General features: G+C 33.4%; 2 protein-coding genes across 15 annotated transcripts; both read right to left on the reverse strand.

Annotated features, from left to right (window-relative positions):
* Positions 1 to 176: 176 nt before the first annotated feature.
* On the reverse strand, positions 177 to 6436 carry LOC112715023 (suppressor of mec-8 and unc-52 protein homolog 2). The gene is made up of 12 exons (XM_025766750.3): positions 5946 to 6436; positions 4783 to 4899; positions 4201 to 4338; positions 4002 to 4051; positions 3533 to 3647; positions 3349 to 3397; positions 3098 to 3187; positions 2423 to 2491; positions 2200 to 2323; positions 1392 to 1747; positions 884 to 1264; positions 177 to 643 (listed from the first exon to the last, which is right to left on the reverse strand). Exons 2-12 carry the CDS (start codon positions 4827 to 4829, stop codon positions 362 to 364), a joined length of 1701 nt encoding a protein of 566 aa, XP_025622535.1. The 5' UTR covers positions 4830 to 4899; positions 5946 to 6436; the 3' UTR covers positions 177 to 361.
* Positions 6437 to 12888: 6452 nt separating this feature from the next.
* Positions 12889 to 19059, reverse strand: LOC112715026 (uncharacterized). 14 transcript variants are annotated; one of them, XM_072204545.1, is made up of 9 exons: positions 18368 to 19059; positions 17389 to 17863; positions 16635 to 16733; positions 15915 to 15966; positions 15093 to 15499; positions 14818 to 14877; positions 14616 to 14723; positions 14315 to 14360; positions 12889 to 14017 (listed from the first exon to the last, which is right to left on the reverse strand). In XM_072204545.1, the coding sequence occupies exons 5-9, from the start codon at positions 15483 to 15485 to the stop codon at positions 13797 to 13799; spliced, it is 828 nt and encodes a 275-aa protein (XP_072060646.1). In that variant the 5' UTR covers positions 15486 to 15499; positions 15915 to 15966; positions 16635 to 16733; positions 17389 to 17863; positions 18368 to 19059; the 3' UTR covers positions 12889 to 13796. The 14 variants fall into 14 exon arrangements, with proteins under 14 accessions (XP_072060646.1, XP_072060647.1, XP_025622543.1 ...); XM_072204546.1 differs by having other exon boundaries at positions 15093 to 15502; positions 18368 to 18708; XM_025766758.3 differs by having other exon boundaries at positions 17389 to 17873; positions 18368 to 18688.
* Positions 19060 to 21190: the final 2131 nt, after the last annotated feature.

Here is a 21190-nt window from a genome sequence, read left to right on the forward strand (position 1 = left end):
TTAACATTGCAAAACACTGGGCCTATGAACTTGTCCGTTCATGTGATCCAATAATTATTATTTTTTTATTATACTACTATTTATATGAATGCATTATTATTTAAAAGGAAATTATCTTATATTAAATAGATTATTCAATGATCATGCATAATCAAAATTATTTGTTTTACTATGCATTTTTAAAGTGAAAATTAATTAGTCTAATTTTTTATTAGACACAATCAATTAGCGTACTATGTTGATATATAAGGACATATCGTGGATTAAATATAATAACGCAAGAGTTATTATATTTACGGAATGAAATAATAACATGTACAATAATGTTAATTTAATAGCTATAAGGACATAGGAGACTCGTTCAAATTCGAAGCTTCTTTCCAGGTTGTACCTCATCATCATAGTGGGAGCCCCCATCGTCACCATCCATATCCTTTTCCATCTTCTTTCTGGCAAGTATCTTATTGATCTTGTGCAGTTCGTTATTGAGCTTCTGGTCCTTGTTCTGCTTCCGCGTCTTCCGGCCATCTTGCATCTTCACACCAAACTGGAATGCAGCCTTTGGCATTGCTTCCTTCTGCTCATTGTAAGTGGCCCATTCCTCTTCGGTCTCAAAGTCCCACCGATGAAGTCGACCCTTTGCCTGTTCAATGCACATTTTCATTATTATCACTTTTAATACAAACAGGTTATCAGCATGATGATTCTTCTCAAAGGGTCATCTTGAGAATAAAAATTAGTATAATCATTATTATATGTTTTCATATTTATATAACAGTTTTCTGAAATTAGGAAAATATATAATATACTTGAAAATAAATGAAAAACATTGCAGCCAGTTTAATAATAAGAAAATAAGGTAACTGTCAATGCAATTACTTACCCTCCCACCCATATCCATTTTGGACAAGTCATCTTCATCATCACTATCCACTATTTCACGGTTATATTCTTGATACCCTGGGTAACATTCAGAATAACTCTCAGAAATGAAATTGGGGTCTTTTTCTCGGGCATCTTTCTCCCTCAGTTGTTGAAGTCTCTGATCATCTCGCTTAAACACTGATCCCAAACCTCGATCTTTCTCTTCTTGTGTCATAAAACGCGGATCTTGTGGCATATCTAAACCCGCTTGCAAATCATAAGTCTGCATATCTTGCTGAAGGTATTGATCAGGGTAAGCCAGCTGTTCAGCATACTGGTACTCCTGCCACTCTCCTTGGTAGCCACCAGCCAAGGCTTGTGTTTGCATATCATATTCATTCTGAGAGAAGAGTCAGATCAATGAGGGCAGAAAGTCAACTCAAAAGCCACACTCTAATGTTTCTCTAAAAATTAGGGTGAGGACAAGGTACTAAACATGAAATTTCCAGTTATATTCACCAACTTACCGATTCTTGCCATGCTTGAGGGAGTGCAGCAGGTGGCACAGGACCATAAGTAGGTTCAGCAAAATATGAAGGTTTGTCCTTGTTCCTAGGAGACTCTTCCATGTCCTCAGAGAGAGGACTTTGGCTCAAGTCTTTGCCAGGTACGTCATACGCCACACCCTCACCAACAAAAATGTCATCTTCTTCTTCTCTAGCAACAGCTGGGCCTTGTTTCTCTCCTGAATTAGCATGACTTTTCTTCGATGGAGGTGGTGGTGGTGGGATGAACTCTCTTTCAGTTTGATTCTTTACCCTCCCACCTTCAACCTTTGATGAATTCTCTTCATCATATCCATTACCAACAGCCAAATTCTTTCCTATGTTCAAAATGGATGGTGCCAAGAGTACATTAACTATTAAAATTTCCAATAAATTATCAGAAATATATGACTATATAAAAGATAGGGTAGCAGCCTCCCTCTCCAATATTTCCCCGAGTTTCTTTGACATTAAAAATGAATGAGGAAGTAAAAAATATAAAAGTGCTTACCATTGATGTATGTTAAATACAACTTATATAATCGACTCAAGTATGAGCACGATCAATTAAACAAACAAAAACGTTCGCAAATACAAAGATAAAAAAAGAACCTTAAGAACAGCATCATAATGATGTTTGTAACATAATAATTAGAAAAAAGTCAGATAAATTTTAGTAGACCATACTGCAAGAGATTTTATGAAAATTGCATTACCTGATACAATAAAGCATATACTCTACACAATAACATCAAAAAATTCCAGATGAACTGCTCATTGCAGTTATTACCTTTTGCATCTTTTTCCTTCTTTTTCTTCTTCAAAACCTTCCCAGAAGAGCCAAGACGAAGATATGACATTATTTTAGCAATCCGATCTAGAACAGATCCATCAACGCTAACTGTAACCATTTCCTGTGAAAAAATAAGGGCATGTACATGTGGCGACACATTATAGGCAAGCTATAAAATGCAGAAAAAAAGTGCCACAGAGGAATCAGCAAGATCAAAAACCTCCGGTACTGGACAATCAGCCTTACTACGGTGCAAGGTCGTTGGAATATCATGAGAATATCCACTCTCCTGACATACAAAAGCTGGAATCTGTCAGATAAGTGCTTCTATTCTAGAGAGTAACAAATAAGCTGGTAAAGGATCAGATTAACCGTTCCATCGATTTGAGTTGTAAACCTAAAAATGTCAATATAGCTACCCTATTTAACCTTTCCCCCGTTATTGTTTATAATTATCAACATATGTAATTAAAGTGAATCAGGATGCAACAGCTAGCTAAAGGTCTCAAACATTCCATATCTGATGTCCATGCATATGATGCTACATTGGACAACCTACAGTTCGTAGAGACATAAGTAGAAACAGAAAGAGGCAGCGAGAGACATGTAATATCCACAGCCAAGATGCTTAGTCTGGTGAATGTCCACATGGTGTATTGACTTAAACTAGGTGAAAGAACCTATTCACTAGGAGATAAGCAACTACCGCAAGGATACACAAGATGAAAGCTGTATATTGCCCAATATGCATGTACTTGCAAGCAAACATGCTAATGGCCACACCAAGCATGATAAACAAATAATTGACACACAAAGCATGAAATACAATAACCATGAGTCTCATATCATAAAGAACAAAACCGCATCAATTATCAAAGTACATGGAAATTCTCACCATGTTAAAAATAAATGTCATTCGACCTGGAAAGAACATTTCATTTGTCTTTATGATGGTCTGAGGCTTCACTATCCACTGATAAACTGACTGAAAGGAGAAAAAAAATTAAAGAATTGAAACATATTACTAGAAGCAAGCAACAATAATTCATGAATTGGAGCACAAACTTCACATTCAAACTGATAAAAATAGGAGGGGGGAAAGCTTTAGTTCATATTGTCAGTAAATATTCAACAGAAGTAAAGAACCTTTGCAGTTGATGTGCGAATTGAGACTTGTTGGTCTTCCTTAGATGCTCTGTTGGCAAATCAAAAGCAGGTAGTAAAACTTAGATTCATTAAAAAATAAAACCAAATAATAATTAATAAAGTTTTAATTGACAGATTTACAATAAAATGATCAGTATCACTGACACTTCTGGACTAAAGTTACCTAGGTTTCCCATCAAGATCATCCACAGCATCTGGCTTCTTGTCAATCTCGCTTCTAACTTTGTTCAGCAATGCATAATCTAAACCTTTGACCAAATGTGTGTGCTCCACATCACCTGCCCAAAAGCAATAAACGCAGCATGTTCTGTTTTTAGCATAAGTAAGTCAATATTCAATAAAAGTTACACTAAATATTGTTCACATATGTATTGACTTTACAGTCATGTCTGCAATAGTAGAGGCAAGAACTCTATTCTAGGGCGATATAATCAAAAACAAAAATAACACAACAGAAAAAGAAAGATCATGGATGCACATGGCACTGGAATCCTACATTTCAACTTCCAAAGCATCTTGTAACAATCCAGATCTCAAAAGCTTTAGAGAAAACAACCAAAAACATACTATCATACTAATTTCTTTGTGAATAAGATGGCAAAACTCAATTATACAAGAGTATGAATGCGAACCTCCAAGGTACTTGCTCTTCTCGATGGATAATTTGTGTGCATCAGCTGACCTTCAAAACATTACCAGATTGTTAGTAGCCCAAGCAATGGCAGGTAGCATAATTTTTTTTTTCTTTTCATCTTATTTTGGCCGAGTTAACTAAAAGACGAATGATGTGATATTAGACAACAAATATAACATAAACAGTAGAAAATTCACCTTAAATCTACAGTACCAGGAGGAGCAACAGCGTGAAATGCCAGCTCTGTAGGTTCATAATCAGGATTTTGATCTTCTCTACGCTCTTTAGCACGATCTCTATATTTTGGTGTTTCTGGTTCTTCTGGTTTCTCTTCCCTGTGCAACTTCCAGTATCAGAGTAAGTATGCACATCATATACACGACGCAAACTTTTAAGCAACCCTCCATTTTTTGTTCACTCTACTCAATAAAGATAAGTCAAACTACAAATATAAAGGTATCCATCGAGTGAAAATTCTCCACTTTTATCTTTGGCAATCATTGCAATAAACAATTGTAAATAAGTTCCTGAGTAAGCTTCATTGATGTCGGAAATCCATTCATACAAGGGCTAATCATCCTAAATATCAAAACGGTGGAAAGGCATAGTTACCTTCTTCAAGCTTATATTCTAATACCTGAATATTAACCAATTAATGAAGACAAATGTAGAATTGGGAAAAATGTTGCCCAGAAACACGGAAGAGCTAGTAAAAACATTGGTACACCAAAAAAAAAAGACCTTTTTTTTACAATAAACATGAATTGGATATGACTTACTTGCGACGTATAGGTTTCTCTTTGTAATTCTTCTTCGACACAGTCATTGGTGTAGTGTGATTTTGTCCGGGGCTGAAATCAAGCTGAAATTCCCAATTCGTTCGAAAACTCCTGAAGCTGAACCAAAAAGAATCATGAAGGTTTTTGGAGCAAACTTAAATTACGGTTATGTCCTTCCTACAGACAGACTAACAGATTCAGTAGAAATTTAGAAATGAAAAGATTTAGATGCTGATAAAAATGTTATCGACAAAAAAAAAATATTTAAGAGGATTAATTTTGACAAAAATAATAAATTATCAATTGAGTTATCTGACATTAAGGTTAAACGTTGATGTGTCAGTTAACAATTATTTATAGTTACAAACGTTACTCATACTTTTAATTTTTACAATTTTAAAAAATACTCAAAATTATAATTTTTTTAAATTTCTAATCTCCTTTTTGAGTTAAATTTTAAAGTGATATTTGAATTTGCAATCATCTCAAGAATCAGGATTTCACACAAAGAATCAAGATTTCACAAAAATTACAAAGAACTTTCAGTGTTTATCTCAAGGTTGCGAGAACCAGTCATTGAACTGGTCGAATGACAGGTTCAATGGTTCAATAGTCCAGGTTCAATGGTTCAATAGTCCAACCGTAGTTAAACCAGTTTAATTAAATAATAATAAAATTATTAAAAATTCAATATACAATTTCAAATATACAAATTCAATAATTTCTAAACTAATAAAATTCAAAATTTTTATAATTTGACATAATAACTTGTTCATATTCTATCATTAAAATTCTATAAAATAAATTATAACAAAATAATCAACAAGAATACTCATTGCAATAAAAATTTAGAATCACAAACTCACCTATAAAAAAATTCAAACCTTTAGCAACAAAAAAATTCAGAATCACAACAAATTTCAACAAAAATCTTCCAATCATTCAACAACAAAAACTCAGAATACAGAAAACTCAACATCCAAATACAGAGAATCCAGAAGCAGAAAAACTAACCAAAACAATCCAAACTTAACATCCAAAATATTCAGAATCACATAAGCAACAACCTAACTCAGAACACAATCCCAACTAAGAATCTAGTTCAAAAACAAAACTCAGAAGCCAGAATCTTAGAAATTGAAACTGAAGAAGCAGTGGCTTACCGGAGACACGGCCAGAGAGGAACGGAGGTGACAGAGTGAGCTCGGAAGAGGATCAGTTTGCGATGGCGAGGCCCCGAGCAGAGATTCCCCGGCGAGGCTCCGGGCAGAGATTCACGGAGGAGAGGACGCGCTTGAAGAGGATCGAGCAACCGTTCGCGTCACGTAGAGGAGAAGAGGATCGAGGAGGACGACGACGACGACACCCTCTGTCACTTCCGACGACGACGATGAATGAGGCAGGCTTCACGACGAGCACAGAGACGACGAGGAGGAAAAGAGTGGCGGCGGCTGGGGGGCTGACGGTGGCTGGTGGGGCTTCACGATGTGCAGGAGGCTGGGGGCTGACGATGGCAGCGGTGTTTACTCTGATCGGGTTAGATAGGAGTGAAATTAGGGATTTTTTTGAGAAACTGAGAATGTGAGAGTGAAAGAGAAGGTAGAGGGGGTCGCCGACTCGCCGTTTTGATGCTGAAGGGGAGAACCGGGCCTATAAAAAATTCGGTCGGTTCATTGGTTAATAATTTGATTCGATTGGTTTTTTAACCGATTTTTTAAATGACAGTTTTAGGGGTCAATCGAATCAGTTAGAGGACCAGTTTCCAATTAATTCGGTATAATTGGCTACTTTGTTCCGATTTTTAGAACCTTAGTTTATCTATTTTTCCTTCACAAGAATTAGAAATTCATAAATTCAAATCAACAATATTATACCAATTCATAATCAACATAATTAATCAGCTACTCACTCATTTAATCAAAGTATAACTTAACTGAATAACTAAAAAAAATATAAAATAAAAACCAAGAGTAAATTTCACAAAGACATGAACCCAGAAAAGAGAGAAGACCAATCTGTCCGAGCACGACGAGGGCAAGGCAACAACGATGGATGAGGACGCGGAGAAAGGAGACGCGACGGCAAGGTTGCTTGGGAGCCACGGATGCGACGGTGCAGTGTAGGGGAGCCACAGATACAACGGCGCAGTATCGGAGACGCACCGGAGCCGGCAAGACGAAACAGAGGAGACGCTCGGCGATCACGAGTTCTAGAGTCGGAGTGCGATTGGGAGAGACTAAGAGATTGGTGAAATGGTGAGGAAGAGAATCATTCAAGTTAGGGCTCTCTCTCTTAATGTAACGACGTTGTTTTTGTGCTGGGAGGAAAAAAATAAAATTTTTAAACCGGTTGGGTTTATGTTCTGGTTAATGGTTATTAAGGATTTGGAGATTCTGATGTCTCATGGTCAAAGTGTTATAACCGCAAACGGTAAATGTTGTTGTAGCTACCGCGGATTGATAGAAAATGGGTTTATTGTGTTAAAATCATTGCGGGTTTGATTCCTCGAGATAGGGGATTGTTTTAAAATGAAAATATTTTGGCTTTTGAATACCTGACAAGTTTAGTAGGTTAATGCAAATTGATGAATGCATGTGATGTAAAATTTTCTACTGTAATTAACATATTGTGTTTGTGGTGATTGGTTGATTTCTGAATTTCTTGTGAAATTGATTGAATATATTGATTTTGGTTTTCTTTTTTAAAATTGATCATGATTAATTTTGAATGACGGATTTAAAAATGTTGATTTGAAATGCTGATTTTGTTAGGTTGAGGTTGAATTGAGAAAATTCGTGAAGGGTGGTAACACCAGTTTTTAGGGGAGGCTCTGCCGGAATTTTTCTAAAAATTTGAAGAGTTTTGAAAGTTTTGGTTATAATTTCAAAAATGAGTTTAGTTTGGTTAACTTTATCAAAAGAGATATGTCTTGAATACTTTTAAAGATTTAAAAAAAATCGGATTCTTATGATTTTGTTAATTCGTGAGTTTAACTCATTTATTTTTAATAACAGCGAAAAGAGATTTGATTAACTAGTTAAAAGATTTTTAAAAGTAAATTAATTATAAATTCAAGAATTTAGAAATAGAAAAGTGAGTTTAAGGATTTAATGGAATTAAATATAAGAGTTGAGAGAAAGAGGGTTATTTTAAGGAATATGATGATAAATTATGTGATGTTTGATTTGGAGGAAAGTCATGTGAGGGTTAAGATAAATATTGGAAGTTTAATGAGTTGTTGGGTGTTGGGAAGAATGGATATGATTTAGGCTTGAACATGGATGAGGTTTGATGGGTATTGATCTCGAGAAGTATTATTGTGAAAGTTGCTTGAAATTGAAGATTTAGAGAAGTTTGGCTTGTCAATCTATAATATGATTAATTAGAGAAATAATTTAACGAAATTGAAGGGGTTATGTCGTGTTTGAGTTAAATTGTTGCTAGCTATGAATGATTATGTTTTATTTGAATTAGTATACAACCTTGACCTCGAGTCTAGGATGTTATATTAGAGACCTCATACTTGCAAGTCGTAGGTAACGGTCCAAGACTCACCCGGTGAATGATAAAGGGTGCGGAGTAGAATTTTAGCGGAGTTATTGATGAGTTTGTTGAGGATTGTGATTTTAAGTTGAGATTATATAAAAGATGATAAGAAGTGAGATTAATATGAAACTTATGATGAGAACTTGATTAAGTTGAGATATGTGCGAGTGATTATGATTGAGAATGACAATTATGTCAGTAATGATGTGATGAGAATGATTATGATAATGAGAAATGATGATGATTAATTTTGATTGAGGATGATGGGGATGATTATGATTTGAGAAATGACAATGATTGATTTTTATTATGATTGTGAATGAAGTGCAATGAGTTTGAGGGTGAATTTGATAACTAAATTGATTCAGATTGAGATATACCTGCTTGGGTAGATGCAATGGCGTTGTTCCACTTGTTTTGGGTTATGGTTTGATTTTCTGGGGTAGATGCAAGAATGGAGGCTTTGTCCCGCTTGCTCCCAGTTTATATTTGAATCTCTTGGGGTTAGTGACGACTCCAGAAAATTATAATAGTGGGGGCAAAAATAATATATAAAAATAATAAAAAAAGTAATATATGATATTTAAATCTTGGAGTATGTTAATTAGTCATATTTTTAATAAATATAATTAACATATTAAAAAATATATTAATTTATATTAAAAGTATTTTTTCTCATTTCAATGTTTTGATATTATTGCATGATACGTTTATTATTAATACTAGTGCCTTGTTAAATGTCTCATATCCGTCAAATTATATTTTTATTGAATATTTTTTATATAATACAACAAAAATTTATAATTCAATAATTCAAGAATTTATAAAGAATATAACTCAAATTAACTAATTTTAAATTTTTACAAAAATTGTATGAGAAACAAAAAAATTATGAAAAAATAAAATTTTAAATCAAACAACTACAATTCTTTTTATATATAAGTATAGATAAAATCATGTCTCTTTATATTATGTAAATATTTAAATAATTTGTTAGCATTTAATTACAAAATTGACATTTTTTAATATTTATGATAAAAAAATTTTGACAAAAATAATTATTATATGTAAGACTAAAATTAAATTAAATAAAAAATAAAAATAAATAAGTAATTAATATATATTATATTAAAAAAGCTACTAAATACTAATAATCTTATTTATATTTAAAAAGCTATATTTAACTTTAGATAACTAGATAATTGAATTATTATTATTTTTGTTATTATTTTTTTTAAATATATATAATATAATAATTTTTATCATTGTATTAATATTTAATAACATTTTTTTTACACACAACTTTTTTTTAAGTTTAGAGGGCAAATAAATTATAACTGTGGGGCAATTATATATACACTTATTATTGTTTTTTAATAAACTTAATGGGAGCTCCACACACATCAATGTGGGTTCGTTTCTGTTGGGGTAGATGCACTAGTTCGTCCTCACTTACTCTTGATTGAGAATGATATGTGATTTAAAAATTTATCGAAGTTATGAATTTTTCTTGATAGATGCATTGGGTCGGCTCCACTTACTCTAAGTTGAGATTTGAGATTCTGTTGATCCTTTATCGTAAAATGTGGTCGGGCACTTGTACTTTTCCGGATGTTCTCCCAATGTATTTGATATATGAATATGAATTTTTAAGCTTGGAAATGCATGCAAGCAGGGACTGTCTAGAGTTCGCTATCGAACATGTCGAGTTTGACTGTATAACCGACAGATGAGTTCATTGGCCATAGGGGCAGACATGCATCATTTGTATTTATGTGTATTGTTTGGGTATACATTTTGTTTTTGATTTGTCTATTTGAATAATTGCATCTATCTGCTATTTGATCTAATTACTCTATTTGTACTCTCTTTTTGTGTATTTTTTGTATTGTTTTGTCTATATTTAAAAACTGAGAGATCCTTCATGCTGGCAATGGTAATGCTGAGAGTTGTTCCTGATGTGGTGATGGAGGTTGAGGCAAATTAGACTTGGTATTGTCCGGATACTCCAATTTATGTATTGATGGGTAGGAATGAGCAATGTAAGTTTGTTTCATAGTAAGCTCTTAGACACGTCTTTGGTCCTTTTTTCTTATTATCCAATTTACTTTATGGAATTGTAAACTAAAGGAAATTCATTACAACTTTTTCAAAATAAGTTTTCTCACATAGTTTTTCCAAAGGGTTATTTCAAAAATAAACTATTTTTATAATAAAATTCTTTCTATTTGCAAGTATTTCTTTGTTTTGATGGTATTCTCTTTTTTATTGAGAATTCAAAAGGATGATGCTCTCACCCTTTTTACATCCAATACTTCAGTGAGAGGTTTAGTAAGCTTTAGTGCGAAACCGCGACTGAACTACAGAGCTATATATATTTGTATTTTTTGCTTTTAGTTTAGTTGAGATTTTTTTCTGGTCATTTGTCATTTTGAGTTTTTAGAGCGGCAAGACTTGTATTTGAGGAATTTTGAATAAGTCTATGTATTTAATATTATGTGGATTTAATTATGTGATTAAGTAGTTTAAAGTAAAGACTTTTCAATTTCTTAATTAAAAATTCGGTCGTATTCGTGAAGGCTCAATATTAAATAAATATAGTATGAAATTAAAAAAAAATTAAAGAAGTAGAAGTAGATGACGTTTGAACGTTTAGTATAATCATAAAGTGTTAAAAGTTAAGGTATTACACAACCAATAAGATTCGTAGTAAATGAAAAGGACACTCTTTATGTGATCATTGAAAGTGCCCTCAAGTCCTATGCTCATGAAGGCACGCTTCCTCTTCTTGGTTTTCATCCTACCAACTTCCTCCTTTAGAATGCACGCTTTGACGGTCTGGATATATATAGTTGAATAAAATTTACTGCTTTTTATATTTATTATTATTTCAATATTTACCTAAACGCAATAGGTATTGGTTAGAGTCATGAAATCGGTTCTCTCAAAATTTAAAATGATGATAGAAAGAGTTATATAAATGGTTATATCTACTCTAATACGCACTCTTACGCAATATTTTTTTAGGTTTGCATGAATTTTTTTTGCATAGATATCTTTTTTTTCTGTTTTAGATCAAACTCTAAACTTTTAAATCATAGAAACTCTGATATTAAGTCTGTATATTATAAAACTAGCTCTTTTAAAAATTTAAACTAATAAGAAGAGGCATATGAATAGAGATACAATATTACAATAATGTAAAGTTTGGTTCATGAGATTTTTCAAGCTGACTGGTTATTTTTATTAGTTTTTATGAAAACTGCTTTGACAGCTCTGAATCCATTGGAAGCCATAGGATCTTATGGGGTGAGGAACTTTGTGCTGTGCAAAAAGCAAGTATGTTCATCAAAAGCAGAACCGAACACAGAGCTGATATCCCAGAAAAGCAATGGTGGTAATGGCTGGAAGGCATGGTTCAACAAGTCATTTGGATTGAAAATTTTATCCCATTAAAGAGATATATCAATTTAGTGTAGTACAATGCAGTGTTCTAGCTATGATTGTTCTTTGTTATTCAATAATAATGTGTTTGTTGCAGTTATGTGCTAGTGCTACTACTAGTTCAAGTGCTTTGTTTAAGATAGCACAGACGATATTTTTAACACTCAAGATTATGAATTCGTTTAAAAAGCTTCAAAAATTATTTTTTTTAGGCTTTTGATTTATGAAAAGTCACATTAATATTGTTTAATATAATTTTTTAAATATTTTTAACTTTTTAAAAAATTGTTTAAAAGCTTTTGAAAAAATTACTCATTTTCAAAAATTATTTTATCGCTCCTATTCAAAAGATGCATCTTCTTTATATGTGTATATGGACCTCTTTACATGCAACGCGTACTAATTTTAGACTTCAAAATTAACATGGGAATGAATATGCTATTTATTTGGTACCCTATGATTAAAGGTACTACTAATCTTATTCCATATGTTGAGAAATTCGATATATAATATGCGAAGTGGATAATGTTTTATGTGATGATATGAAGGATAGGATAATTAAGAACACTCTATGTTATCAAATATAATCCATTGAAAGAAATTAAAAAGAAAACAAACACACACATGCCTTAGTAGTCAAGGTTGGAATATTGAAAAAAGAAAAAAAAAATATGGGAATACATATAGCCAAAAAAGTTGGATATATTTAAAAGAAAGGTCGAAAATTAAAGAGATTTCCATGCTTTTATTTCTTTAATTTTAATTTATGGGTAACATGATAATAATTGTACGCAGAGCAGGTACTCCGTTGGTTCAAATTGAGATGCTTTAGACTCTCAAAATTATATATAAACTGTACCAACCAATGAAGAAAGATTATTATTATTATTATTAAATCAAATGAATCTTTGAAAAATGCACACGATGACTGATGACAAATAGATTCATAAAAATACTTAGCAGCAAATGATCCCTTATAATTTATGAATTTGATCGCTTACATCATAAAGATGGAAGTTATTCACAATTTAACTCAGTCATATTTAGGGTTTCAAATATATGCAAAATTATCAAACAAAAAACAAAGTGTAATGTAGATATCTTAGAGACTCATCGTCTTTTAATTCCATAGTTACAATTTACCAGAAATATTTTAAAAAAATACAAGTGAACTCCAAACTTATTCGGTTAGTCTGTCTTAAAATAAGATTATGAATATATACAGAGAGAAAACACAAGTACATCCAATTATTTTCCATTTCTTTCTTTGAGAATACTCAATCTCTATAATAAATCACATTGGATCAGCTCAGCTGCAAAAAAACTAAGGCTCCGTTTGGTTGATGTATTTGATGAGACATAGACACAAAGACACAGACATTAAAGACATGGACATAAAATATTTGTGTCTATGTATTGTGTTTGGCAAAAATAAGAAACAAGACACATATATTTAAAAAAGACTGAATTACTCTTCATTCAACCACAAGTTTTACCACCATTACAATACACCTATTATCCCAAACAATGCATGCCATCACCATTAAATTTTTATTTCTTCTAATAATTTTTTATTTCTTCTAATACCATCTTAAACTATCATTTAAATATTAAATATATAATTGTTTTTGAAAAAAATAAAAAATTAAAGTTCAAAATTTAAATAAATAAAAAAATTTAAATGTACAATTTTTTTTTTGAAAAAAATAGAAAAGTAAATTTAGTTGTAGAATCTAAAAGAGAAAGAGAAAAAAAAGATTTGGAAAGATAAGAGGACAAATTTTAAAAACTCAATAAGGGTAAAAGAGTAAAAAATTAGTGTCTCACAAGTTGTGTCTCAGTGTCTCACCAAATTGAAGGTACACAAATTTAGTGTCTCCGTGTCCATCCGTGTCCTCCCGTGTCCTTCGAAAATCTGTGTCTCACCAAACCAAACAGCAGACATGTGTCACCGTGTACCACTGTGCCTATGTCTCAGTGTCTATGTCTCAATAACCAAACGCTACCTAACTGGACACATTATTTTAATCCGAATACCCTTCAGTAAGTAATCGCCTCTCTTCCTCCTCTAACCTAGCAAGCCATTTGAATCCAAGATCACATCCTGCCTTTGCCGCTATCTGGAACTTTTCTCGTGCCATCTCTACGGGATCAACTGCAAGACTTTCTTTCCCCTTCCCAGCTTTCCGAGTAGCAGAACCTCTCTTTGCACTGAATTTTGTTATTGTTTCTGGAACCTTAACACCTGAGGCAGAATACTTTATTTGTATCATAGTGAAAAACTACGTGATAAAAAAGCGTAAGCAAGTGCCACCATATCAAATCCAATCTAATTTATGTTTAGACCATCCCCTTTGCTTTCGGCAATCATGCACAATAGAGAAACCTACTTTTAAAACTGCTCGATTTTTAACCATAAAAGAACATGGTAAGCAAGGCATACCCGATAACCAAATGATTGGGATGGGGGATGAAAAGAACTGAAACACCCAACAATATAATACAACAAAATAAGGAAAGGAACACCGGCAGGCATGCTGACCTTTAAGAAGAAGAGATCCAAATGCTATAGCTGCCCCGGCATGGCCCTGTGTACACATAAAGACTAAAAATAAGAAACCAGCAGAAAATATTCTAGAATCAAGAAACTAAAAAATATGAACTTCTCAGACTCCTGAATGAAACAATAATGAAAATAAATCAATTAGGTTATGCTTAAACTCTTCTAGATTACAAAGGGTGTAAACAATTTGCGCTGACCAAAACCGAAACTAACCAGACATATAAGGAAACTAAAATCAAGATAATTTAACAAGCAATACAAGTCTAGGATCTCATATTACCTTCTCTGAAGCCCTATGAAAACACCACAATGCTGAAGCAATATCTTGCTTCACGCAATCGCCCGTCAAATATACAGCACCCAAAAGGTAAAGAGCACCTGGATGCAACTAGAACACAACACAATAAGCACAAGTAAGGTTTTGTCAGGAATTCATAAAACAGGGAAACCAAAAACCTTCCATATAGGTAAGGGAAACATACCTGATCAACAGCTTTCTGCAAATAATAAAAAGCTTGTTGATCTGATTGGACATAGTCATTCTGTGCCAGAAAAATAATATATCAGCAATCATCATTGTGTCAATTTAATTCTAAACATCAAAATCAGGCAAGTAAAATAAACAAGAAACCAGTGATCCCATTCCCTAAACCTCACTAGCTAACAAAAAAATAGAAATCACATAATAGAAAACTTGAATCCACAAATGATACAATACAAATTAATAACCTAGCATTTCGGTGAGTCAGTGACGCACCTCAATTCTCAATTGACAACCCAATGCAAATTGTGCATCAGCATCACCCATGTCAGCAGCTTCAACCAATAAAGCAGCTCCAACGGCCTTATTAGCGCCGGGAACATGATACTTCATGTGCAATCTGGATAACCAATACCTAGCATGCGTGTTGGTGTTGTCAGCCTCCAAAGCAAGCTCAAAATTTTCCTTTGCTCTAAGAAGCAGAGGGATGAGGCGTGTATCATTGAGCTCACAGTAATCGATTACCCTATCGACCTCCTTCAACGCGTTCCAACCTTTTGCGATGAACGCCATCGCCTTCTTGTTCCTATCGTGCATTCCTCTCTGCTGATTCAATTGGAAGAAACAAGTGGCAGAGGGTTTCCACAAGGACAACACCCTCCACAGCATCTTTCTCGATGGAGCTGCTTCATGGTGGTGAGAGGAAAGAGTGAGAAAAGAAGAATGGTGGCGTTGAGGCATATAACAAAAAATCCTAAACCCTGATCTGGGTGAAAACCAGGTGTCAATTAGAGGTGTTTAGTTTGCGGTTAGGTCCGATTTTTTGAGAAAAAAATCATCCGAACTAATTATATATAAAATATTCGATTTGTTTTTGTGAAGCCAACTTTTGGTTTGATTTTCGGTTTTTGCCGCTAATTAAAAAAAATAACATGTCCTAAATTTCTAATCATATCTAGTATACTAAAAACTTGTCCTAAGCTATTTTCAACTAATAATATGCAAAAATAATACCAAGTACCAACATATAATTAACAAAATAACAAGTTCAATTTCATAAAGTAATAAACGGTCACACAGCACAATAAAAAAAATTACCAATTCCACCTTCTAATTCACCAAAGACGCATTAAGTTTCTTTTGTTATTCCCTGCATGAAAGCCACCACAATCATCAATTAAACATCAGAGAGTAAAAAATATGAAAAGACAAATATTTGGTCAACAATTTGACAATTTTGTTTCTAGAATGTTTAAAAATACAACACAACTACTATTTGCTAATTCCTATTCATAAATTCTCAATTTGCCAAACCTTCCCAGTACCCAGCACACTTAATTTAAGGTGGTCCAACAAAGTAATCACCAACTATTCTACATAGTTTGCAACGAGATACTACCATGTGATCAAAACCAAGGTTCTGAAAACCGGACCGGTCATCGAACCGCTCTAGTCATTGGTTTACTGGTTTACTGGTCTAATCGGTCTAACTGTGGTTCAAACGAAAAAACCGTTCCATGATAAAAATAATAAATAAATTATAAATAAACATCATAAAATATCTTTCAAATTTAAAACCCTACGCAAACTATCACCAACCAAATGTAATTAATCATCAAAATATGCAAAATTAACAAGGTTATGGCAACCAAAATAGGCCCTGCTTTTTGTCTGAATTGTACAAGATATGATTAACAAGGTTAAATATTGAAGTTAGTTAATCAGACCAAAAAAGAACATTTTCCAGTTGTCTCACTGAGTCCAGCCAAATGGAACAAACATCACTGTGTACTATCGTAATTCTAGATCATATCTTACTTTCCCATCAGGCAGTGAAACAACAGACTCAGTTCAAGAAGATGTTATTATCTTCACCAGCTCCCAATTCCCATTTGAAAGTTGAAGCCAACACTGAACCTTTTGAAATAACGAACTTCAGAAGTAAGGGAAATAAATAGAAAATTCTAAACTATCCATGTCTTACTAATAATGAGAACAGAAAAACTCAATCTCTTGAACTGAATAATTACATCAGTTATCCAACTAAATAATTGCATCACAGTTATCATAAACTGATTTCAAATCCCATAAGCAGAGTGAAATTAAAAACATGAAGCATATAATAAATCAAAAGATCACTAATTGCAAATTTTTTAATAAGAACGGAAGTTAAGAACAATGAAAAATGAAGAAAGATTAACATTTTTCAACCCAATTTTAACAAAGCTCATCACAATGATTAATAACAACAAAAAACACTGAAGGAACAGTGAATCAGTAACATAGGCAGTCCAAATTTAAAATTTAAAAGTTATCAATTTAAAATCTATCATCAAATACAATCAGTGAGCAAAGCCAATCAACCAAGCACTGACTGAGCATTCTGTTCTGATTCTGTGACTGGGATGCAACAAATTCAAGTTACAGCAACAAATTTAACAAATCTTAGTAAAGTCCCGATTTACAGCAACAAGACAAATTTATTGATTAGCAATTCAGCAACATGCAAAAATACAGGGAGAAGGAAAATCTGAAAAAGAGAGAACAGGGAAGCGATGGTGCAGGGACTCACCAATGGTCGACGGCGAGTCGGCGACCACCCCACCGAAGGAGACGAAGCAAGAGACAACCCCACGAGTTGCTTCTGCCGCTGGCGACGAGACAGACGAACCACGAGATGCCAGTGACTGAGACGAGATTCGAGTGACACTGGGAGGCAGAATCTAGCAGAGACAACCACGGACGACGAGCAGCAACCAACACGCACAGCTCGAGCACTCACTCGCGGAGGGAGGCGCGAGCAGCCGAGCACATATGAGAGAAGCGAGATGCGAGCACACGAGCGGAGGATCCGGCGAGAGGCCTGAGGGCCGAAGACGGGAGTTCTTGAGTGCGACGGACGGCAGCAGCACTCTCTCACTCCGACAGACGGCGACAACGATTGGTTGAGGCTGCTAGGGTTTGCTTTCTTTGGTGGAGGCTAGGGCATTTACTGAAGTAAGGAGCTGGAGAAGGGGTGATAACGCGTGCAATACTGCAATCCCTTTCTGTTTTTCCCTTTCAAGAAAGGAAACGACATCGTTTTAGATTGGGCGGTTTTAGACACTGGACCGGACCTTTTTTTGCGATTCCCGGTTAAACCGGTTCGACCAGCTGGTCCGATCCGGTTTTCAAAACATTTTCAAAACAGATCATGTCACTTTGCTTATGCAGTTATCCAAGAGATCGATGAAATATTCATTATGTTCACAACCACAATTCAAAGTTTCAAACGCATAACAAATCAAGAATTAAGAACAACGGCCAAGAAAATCAGAATTAAAAATCAAGAATCAGAACCAAAAAAATCAATAACAAATTAGAAATGTCCCAGCCAACAACCAATAATAAATTATAAATTATAAATCAGAACACAAAAATTAGAATAACAGCCATAAATCAGAATCCGAACACAAAAATTAGAAATTTAGAATTAACAAGACAAAATCAAAATAAAAAAATAAGGTCAGATCAAAAAGAAATCAAAACCAACAAATAATTAGAAGAATTACCTGAGACTCGAGACTAGAGCAGGATGAAAAAACCGAACAGACACGACGGTGAGACACCAAGCTAGAAACGGAGGGACGACGGATAGAGGTTGGATGGAGACGAACGGGGGACAACGGCGACGACAAAACCGAAGAGCAGAGGAAGTGTGTGGCTGCTAACTATGATGCTGAACGGCGATGCGACTGTGAAGGTGTCCGTCGCCGGCGTATAGTGGAGAGTTTTGAGGTTACGGGCGTGAGCGTGGGTGAGTGCGGCCCTCTGGAGAGTGGAGAGAGTGTGTGGTGTGATGCGAGTGTTTTAGTTTGAGGTTAGGTTTCCGTGAAACTAAAGACTTAAAATTAGATCATACTTTTACATGCCAATGTGTTATAATAGAATGTCAATTAATTTTTCACACAAAAGCTCCGGAGTTCAAATCCAGAATCATGTTCGCGTTTAGAGGAAAAAAAAATTAGACAAACAAGCGTCCAAAAAAATTGAACGTATTTTTTTGTGCTTCCAACGTGTTTGTCAAACAGACTCATAATTTCTTCATATTTACTTAAGAAACTGTGAATTCGAATCTTTTTATTTATACTAAAATAAATACATAAAAAAGAGATTTGTACAAACTAATTCTTTATTCATAAATATCAACAAAAATAATGTTACAATCTAAAAATTCAATGTTTTGAAAGGAGTAAAAAAAAAAAAAAAACAGATCTATAGGACACTACTTCAAAATAATTATAAACTAAAACGAAAGAAAATTGATTCAACAAATTAATAATAGTATCAGTTTATCTCCCATGCATAAGCATCTTCACTCTCGTCCCAACAATCATCATGTGCTGGCATCTCATTCTCTCCAAGATTCTCTCCAAGAGATTCACAATCATCACCTTCATCGACAACAATAGATGTGGTGACTCGAAGCTTCACATCAAATGGCCAAATTCCTGCGTAGCGGTCACATCTAGACATTTTCATAATCTCCCTGGCAAATTTGCATATGGAAGGCATAATTTCATCTAATAGCTCAGTTGATAAGAACATTGAAGTGAAGGTTTCTTGCAAGTATTTGAATTTCTCTTTGTCATCATCAGTGGTGGGTTGCAAATAACTAGGAATTCTATACCAAGGAACCGAAAAGATTTGGTTGACAGTAGTAGAAGTAAAAGAAGAGAATTCATCATCAATATGTGATTTAGAAGTTGATTTCTTGGTAAATTTTTTATGTTGGATCATTTGATTGGTACAACAAAAGTTTATATGGAAGCAATTATAAAATGAATTTTCTTCGGTTATAGGCCATAAAGATGGTTTTTCAGAACATGTGAGTTCTATTGAATAGGAGGTAGCCATGAAAGCTTACTATTAATTAATAAACTAAGTTGACAATGAAGAAAAATTGCAGTTTTAGGATCTTTTATTTTTACTCTAATGTTATGGTTATATATATAATGATTTCATACAACAAAATCATAAATGTTTATCTTATATTATCTTATCTTATTAGATTGTTTTAGATTTAAAATCTTATTTATTAAGTCAAATATGATAAGATTTAAGAATCTAGGATTTAGAGGGACAAATTAAAAACAAAAAAAACAAAAAAACAAAAAACAAATTAGATACATAATCTTAAATTTGCATTATTATAGATATGATTTCAAATTTTCAATTCTTCCACAACCTCTCAAGAAAGCAGTAGCAGCACCGCTCCTACCCTACTCAGCGACCTCTCTATACACACCCTCCCATCCCTTTCCTTCTCTTCAGAAACAAATATCTCAAAACCTTAACTTCTCAGTCTCCCACCATTGCCAAACCACCTTCACACTGCAGCCTCAACACCGGAAGCACCGACGGCCGCCGAACACACGGAACGCCACGTGACGGCAGAGACGACATTCAACAACACTGATGTTGTGGCAGTGGATGAAGAGACCTGGTTCAGCTTCGACGACGGCAGTTAGACGGCCGCGGTGTCACGGCATGAGGAAGAAAACCTCGATAGAGGCTAGGTTTTTTTTTTTTTTTTTACGTGATGGAAGGTATCTTTCTTGGCTCTGGTCTTTGTCTAAAAAATATAGATACGAAAGGGACACTCCAATTTTTTTAATATTTTAAACATAAATTAAAAGGTACGAAGACTGATTTCTATTCTCTAAATTAAATTATTTTACAATTTAAAAAAATACTACAATAATTTATAATTTAAAAAAATATCATTATTAATCTAATACTAAAAATAAAAATATGCCTTTTTCTTTAGATTAGGATTTTTTGTTATAAAAAAATTGACTTAAAAATAATTTAAAAAAATGAATTAAAAATTTTTAATTACTTCATTATTGGAATATAGAAGATGAATATAGAACTAACATTTTTTTGTGACTATAGAACTAACATCTTGACAAAAAAAAAGTTTTTTCACATTTTGAGTACACGTTGTTAAAGATGAATGATTCAATAATCACGAGATTTTTTACCAACATTTGTGAAATTCTTAAGAAACGGACAAATGTTTCTTATGTACACAATCTTAACGGTGTTTATTGGGTTAAGTCATTTAAAAAAAATTCTCTCTCTTTTATTTTGAAATTATTTGGATTTTCGAATTGACCCCAAACAATTGTTATGTATATTAAAAACTTTCAATTTCTGATTCTTGAAACATAATTTTGACTTCATATACAATCTTTAATTAATATGTTCATAGTCCGTAATAAGTCAAGTGAAAGGTTTTATTATTAATATTTAATTGAATATCTTTAATAATTTATTATTAAAATTTTTTAAAAATTATTTTCAGTAAAATTAAAGATATACCAACTTAA

This window comes from Arachis hypogaea, chromosome 10 (assembly GCF_003086295.3).
Source record: "Arachis hypogaea cultivar Tifrunner chromosome 10, arahy.Tifrunner.gnm2.J5K5, whole genome shotgun sequence".
Classification (NCBI taxonomy): Eukaryota; Viridiplantae; Streptophyta; class Magnoliopsida; order Fabales; family Fabaceae; genus Arachis; species Arachis hypogaea.

What these genes read in the sequence shown, in the direction of transcription:
- LOC112715023 (XM_025766750.3), bottom strand. Translation starts at nt 4,829, where the DNA reads ATGACTGTGTCGAAGAAGAATTACAAAGAGAAACCTATACGTCGCAA. An exon ending in GAAGAGCAAGTACCTTGGAG is followed by an intron (nt 3,648 to 4,001) that starts GTTCGCATTCAT and finishes GCTTTTGGGCAG; the next exon opens with GTGATGTGGAGCACACACAT. An exon ending in GAAGGAAAAAGATGCAAAAG is followed by an intron (nt 1,748 to 2,199) that starts GTAATAACTGCA and finishes TTTTGAACATAG; the next exon opens with GAAAGAATTTGGCTGTTGGT.
- LOC112715026 (XM_072204545.1), bottom strand. Translation starts at nt 15,485, where the DNA reads ATGCTGTGGAGGGTGTTGTCCTTGTGGAAACCCTCTGCCACTTGTTTC. An exon ending in TGCAGAAAGCTGTTGATCAG is followed by an intron (nt 14,724 to 14,817) that starts GTATGTTTCCCT and finishes GTTGTGTTCTAG; the next exon opens with TTGCATCCAGGTGCTCTTTA. An exon ending in TTCATAGGGCTTCAGAGAAG is followed by an intron (nt 14,361 to 14,615) that starts GTAATATGAGAT and finishes ATGTGTACACAG; the next exon opens with GGCCATGCCGGGGCAGCTAT.